Source organism: Wasmannia auropunctata, unplaced genomic scaffold (genome assembly GCF_000956235.1).
Source record: "Wasmannia auropunctata unplaced genomic scaffold, wasmannia.A_1.0 LD336074.1, whole genome shotgun sequence".
Classification (NCBI taxonomy): Eukaryota; Metazoa; Arthropoda; class Insecta; order Hymenoptera; family Formicidae; genus Wasmannia; species Wasmannia auropunctata.
This window is the reverse complement of record NW_012026816.1, coordinates 3,180,939-3,187,326: the sequence shown is the minus strand read 5'-3', so window position 1 is coordinate 3,187,326 and position 6,388 is coordinate 3,180,939. Positions and strand designations below refer to the sequence as shown.

General features: G+C 33.9%; 1 protein-coding gene across 2 annotated transcripts in view; it reads right to left on the bottom strand.

Moving 5' to 3' along the window:
- The window catches only part of LOC105449696 (probable ribonuclease ZC3H12D), a 30,741-nt gene extending 24,611 nt beyond the window's left edge, over positions 1–6,130 (bottom strand). Inside the window, exon 1 of one of the 2 annotated variants that reach the window (XM_011689063.1) lies at positions 5,541–6,130. Coding sequence is in view for 1 of the 2 variants with exons in the window: in XM_011689061.1 (XP_011687363.1) it covers positions 5,717–5,734 (18 nt within the window). In the remaining variant the exon portion in view is untranslated. The remainder of the gene's footprint in view (positions 1–5,540) is intronic. The other variant, XM_011689061.1, reaches the window with a different exon arrangement.
- Between the last annotated feature and the right edge of the window lie 258 nt (positions 6,131–6,388).

Sequence of the window (6,388 nt, the reverse complement as noted above, 5' to 3'; positions counted from 1 at the left end):
TAATCGTCAAAGTGGCATTTTCGTAGACTCGATTTCGAGATCTCGGGATTGACTGCACCGATTTTATTCGGACTGGTCTCAATTGAAAGTTTGTATCGACATTATATAACGAAAGTGTCATTAGATTTTTCATTATAACTTTCGTTTCCGAGATATTAAAATCAGAAATCTGACAAGGCAAAACTTCAAAATAAAGCTAGCGGTAGCGATTCGGCAGTGCCGTATACTCACAGGTCATCACCCGAATTTTATATACTTGGCGTCGCGCCGCTACCGCGTCGCTTGATACTGTGCGACAAAAAAAAACACTTTTTTCTCTCCAAAATGCAACAATACGTTTCCCGAAGATTTTTTCGCACTGAACACGATGCCGTTTGCAGAATTGATCTAGCACGTCACGATTTTGAGTAAATTCGAATGAAAAGGGCCAAAAACGCCATTTTTTATTCAAAATTTTTGAGATAAAATACTTCAAATGGACTTAAAATTTCCGTTGAAGTGTCTAACTTTTTGATCCCGTATGGCTTTTTTAAAAATTTAAGATGGCAGATCCAGAATCGTGACTAAAATAGACCGTCATCAAAAAATTTTTAATAAGGCCATACGGCATAAAAAAATAGACACTTTAACGAAAATTTTAAGACCTTTTGAAATATTTTACCTCAAAAATTGAAATGAGCAGAAGGGGTGGCCGTTTTGACAGAGAATGATCCATATATATATATATATATATATTCTTAGATGTTATCACTTTAAAATGTCTTGTAAGTTTAAATGACATTCGTAATTGTCTGAAATCGTCTCTAAGAATTTGTTTCTGTTTTATAATATTCTTCGAATATCCTCGAAACTAGTTCTGCGATGCTATGTATAGAAGACACGTTACAGAAAAGGACGTCAAAGGACAGAAGGAGGACAGTCTGATATCAGTACCGGTACCAGAGACTACCTAATTTATTCCGATATCGGCTCGCGCGCGCGGTGACGCCAGCCTATATGTATACACAGAAAGATCTTGCACAATCTCCACGTCATCCTTGTAACTTCATTTTCGTCTCCTCCTCTTTTGACTTCCTCCCCATTAATTAGCTTTACTTGATTTTTATTTGTTCGCTTGGTATTATTCTTATATAACATAGAAAACTAAAGTTATATATTTGATAATATTATCAAAATACGATATTGATATTATATCAATATTAATTAATAAAATATATAATTAAAATAAATACACTGAGAAAAATGTTTTGATTATATCAAGACATATATGGTAGAATGCATTTTAGTGAAACCAAACAGATAATTTCTGGTTATCATGATTGGACTCGATATTTTATAGCTAAAACGTTTGACAGACTTCTTATAAGGATTTGATTAGTATTTTTGATTAAATCTATAAAACTTCAAGTTATATTCACTCTAGATGTTTTCACTAAAAAATTATATTAACTAAGTACATTTAAATAAATTTAAAGGAATTAGGGCTCGTCAAGAATGAATCAACAATGATAAAGTAACGCCAACACGGATGTTGATGTGTAATAATTTTTACAATATCCAGCCATACGTAAACTAACTCTTTGCCGTATTTTTGTCGATCTTGAAACATAGTTCTTTACATGGCCAGAAGCCATTTGTAACGAATTAATTGACTAGCAATTAATCTCTTGATATGACTAACATGTATTGACTGCTAACATGTATTTATAAGAATCTCCTCCCCCTAAAATAATACTAAATTTTAGTATTATTATCAAGAAATTTTATTTAACAAGACTGAATTAATTTATTCAACTTTTTTAAATTTATTTTTTATATCGAATCATTGCAGGTTATTATCCCAATCTACTTTTTATAACAATATCCTTACTTGCTATGCTGATTTGTCAATGTGTTTTATTTTACATTATCCGCTGTATTTTTCTTGCTTTACATTCATTATTTCATTATGTATATTTTCATTTAGCAATAAATTATTATTTTTTTGGGCAATTTATTAGTTTGTTATTTTGTCTGTATACTATATATAGATTATTATCTTATTTCTATTATATTATAGGCTTATAAGACTTCAAGACAGCATTATAATCACTTAATGTCTCACTTTTTGAGGCGCATTTTCTTTTCTATGTTATGCTGTATTTTAACTCGAAAATCTCTTGTTAATTGCATTTCAATAAAGTTATTATTACTGTTGTTGTTGTTATTATTACTATTATTATTATTATTATTATTATTATTATTATATTAGTAGTAGTAGTAGTAGTAGTAGTAGTAATAATCTCTAAAAAATGCTTACCAGGTAATTTCTAGAACAATTTTAATTTGTTCATTTTCCAATAGATGTACTGGTTAAATTTATCAAGTTTCTAATTGATAACACAATTTACATAGCCATTCTTTTTCCAGTGTAAAATTTATTAAATCATTATATTATAAATTAGTCGTCAATGTCATTTACTTAGAACATATACTATTGAAAGGAGAATTGTCTATACCGTTCGTGTATCAAGCTGAAGCTAACATCTGTGCGAGAGAGAAAGATATAGATTCCCAATTAACTGTAATGCGCATGTGCCATTCAACCCTCACTTAGTCCCGTTTTTCATTTTTTTTGAAAAGATTTTCGAAAAATAAAAAATCAGGCAAAACGGGCTGAGTGGAGGCTGAATGGCACATGCGCATTCGGAATTACAGTCAATTGGAAACCTATACCTTTCTCTCTCGCACAGATGTTGGCTTCACGTTCAGCACTCAATTCTCCTTCCAGTAATACCTATATGTTTTAAAGTCATTTACTGCTTAAAAATGTGACAACTCTCATATTTATTGAAACATAGAATCGACTTATCGAATTGATGTGTACAATTAAAAGTTAAAAAAATTTTGATTCGCTAAACAGAAATATATTCACATTTTATATATGCGAGTATCCTAAGTTTGATGAGAATCTCTTCACAATTTCTTGCGCGACGTAAGTACAGTCAGACTTTTATATCTTTTATTTATCGTGACCAAGTAATCAGCTTCTTTATTTGTCTTATCAAATATTAAAATAGTTCATCCATCAAACCATTAGAGCATGAATGATCTCAAGTGGAAGAAACGCGAATCAATCGAAGAGTTATTATTCTATCTTTTAACACTTGGCAAATTTTTTTACATATAGGTACGATTTTTTTCTCAGATTTTTCGCATTTCGCTCGTCGTGAACCAATGCAAAATAAAATATAATCACCGCTTGGGTTTTAAGTCGATAACGTTTTAACCAATCGCAATTCAACAAACAAAATGTCAGAAACCAGAATCATTGTCATCGTCGACTCGTTTTCCTTGCGGTCTGACCACAGGAAGGAAGTCGGGAACACGAGAGATCGTCCGTTTAATTTCTTTCCGTGGGAAGTCGCTCTCGCCTTGTAGAAACTCGACTCAAAATTATAAGTATATTGAATTCGTTATATTATTGAATATGCATTAAATTCACGCACAAACTCGCGTTAAACTTTATAAAAACATTATCCTAAAAATATAGTACCTCTTGACAAATATCTCCATATAATTTACATTATTTAATGAACTAAATAATGGAAGAATTTCCTGTTCGCTTCGTGAACGGGAAATCCATGAGATTAAAATACTTGAGAATTCAGCCATCGCTAAACCGGAAGGAATGCTCCCGTATATCCGCTTGTGTACAGCAGTTGCGCGTTTCTGCGCCCATCCTCGCCACGTACACGAGCGTGTGGTACGGGGATTCACAACCGGATTCGACACACTTCCAACCGAGTGAACTTGACGCGGACCGAGTTTCGAATGATTAATGCGAGCCCGATTGGCGGCTGTGTCCACTTTACCGTGTTCTCTCTCGCACAATTGCGTGAAAGGCCAGAACGTCAAGTATTCCAACCCGGAAGCGTGCCTTCAAGAGTGCGCGCGGTTCACCAAACACCGGTCATTCGACTGCGATCGTTCGGACACGTTCCTTCGTCTCGCACAAACGAAGCACCTAATTAAACAATGCTCGTCAGATATTCTCAACGTATCTCGAAAAATTTTTCTTTAGCAGAAAATCGAGAAAGAAATTATAAGTCAATCGCGTCGCGCAATTTTTTTTGATTTAGTGAATAGGTTTAGTAGAATTAGATTAATAATAATATTGAGAATTTAATTATATATATATATATATGTATATATATATATAATAAATTGATTTAATAAACATATAGTATAGTACATTTAGTATAGTAATATATGTTTTTATAAATTTAATAATTAAATTAGTTTTAAGAATATTATTATCAAATTATACTATACCTACTATATTAATTTATTATAAAGCAAATTTAGTAAAAATTCAATTAAATTTGCTTAATTAAAATCTATAAGAAATTTAATTAAATTTTTAATAATAGTAAATTTAATAAATATTAAGTTAAATTTAATGTAATTTTTATTAAGTTTCTTATAATTATATCCTTTTCTAAATTCTAATAACAAATTTAATTAGAATTTCATGTAAAACTAATGATGAAGAATATAGTGTTTCGTTATCTTTCTAAATTTTGCTAGAAGCCTTTTCTTACATCGGCATCCCCTTTGTATCATTGTATTTTTTAAATAATTGATATAGAAATTGGCTAGAGAACTACAATTAAAAAGATTAATTCAAAATCATTTTGAAAAACACTTTCAATTCATTTATAAGAACATACATATATACATATACAATATACTTATACTAGGTATAACATTGTTTATTAAATTTTAATTCAAATTTATATGTCACCGTAACTCCAAATGACTTCAAACTCTAAACATTAATTGTTTACCGTATGCACACGATTAATTATATGAGAAATGGTAAGACTTCCATGAGGAAAATTAAAAGTCTGCCAGTCTGTCCCTTTCTATCGTTCGGTTTATTAGCGGTATCGGTCGACCAATTAGCAAGTGACCAATTAGCATTTACCAAGTGAACCTACTCGATGTAAACCGGATGACAGCTAATCGCGAGGATAATTATAGTCACATTTAACGTCAGTCTGATTACGGCGTGTAACATCACGCCACGAGATTGACGATAACGCTTGCGTGCGGCGTGTCGAAATTCGGCGTTGTATCCGGTGTGTAGAGATATAAGAGTGGACTGTAGATCCTCTTTTGTACACAACAGAGAAAGGATTAAGCAGTAGCAAACTTTGCAAGGCGGACGAAAACTATATAGCACCTCTATATTATTCTATTTTTTATTTTCGCTATTCATTTTGTGATAATTGAATAAATTTGTTATTAATTATTTGTATGTATATGACTGATACCCTAGCATGTAATAAAAAAGAAGGGTATTTTTTGGAAATCTGGACCTCTGATTCAGAGTTTGCAGTTTTCAAAAATATAGCGCAATTTCGAATACAAAGCAGATGCGAGAATACAATTATTAAACCATATATACGCGTAATATCTCAAGTACTGATAATGTTCGTGAAACGATGTTCAAGCATGACTTAAGTACTGAATGATCAAGGAGCTAAAACACGTACTTTCCAAAAATGACAGCTTTTTGTTCGAAAGAGTTTTCCTTAAAGGAAAAGCCTCAGATGACCTAGGGTCCAAGCATTTAAACACATTCCACGATTCAAAGGATTTAAATGCTCTCGACACCATTGCCCAGAAGCGCGAGAATTTTGCGATCGATAGTCAGATCCGGCAGGTTTACCTTTCCAGCGACCGTCATCTCGTCCGTGGATCGCGGAGCGTAGATCCTTCTCACGTAACAAGAATCGCGCTCAAACGGGAGCGGTGGTAACGAAGCAAGTTGCACTTTTCAATGGCCGGTCGGGCGACGGCGACACATTTCTCGACGAATCACCACGCACCAACACACTGACTGTTAGATCACGTATCACTAGATCCCTGGAAATATCCTGCGCCGTATACAATATATGTCTAATTTTTTTTCTCTTTCTCAATCACGCTGCGTTGATCGACGAGGCACAACTGCGCGTGGACAGCGGACGCGAGCGCGAACTCGACAACTCACGAGACACATCCAATCGCGGCAGCGGCCAATGGGTGAATGGAGCGCCGAGCGATCGCGCGCGACGAACCTCCCACCACATCGTCACCACTGCCATTGCTGCGCATCGAGGTGGCGCTGACCGCTCTCCCTTCCCCGTGGGTGACCCGCAATAGGACTTCGCTCAACCGCTCTCGTGATTGTCACAGCGGCCACGTGATTTCCACCTGTCAGGGCCGTGCGTGGAAAGGGAGATATAGTACAATTTTCGGGATTCTTTATCAATTTATACATATGTTTAATTTTCAAAAAATCTCACATTTTGAAAAGAGACGCGATTCGAACAGATAAAATTGAAAAAAGTCGAATGTA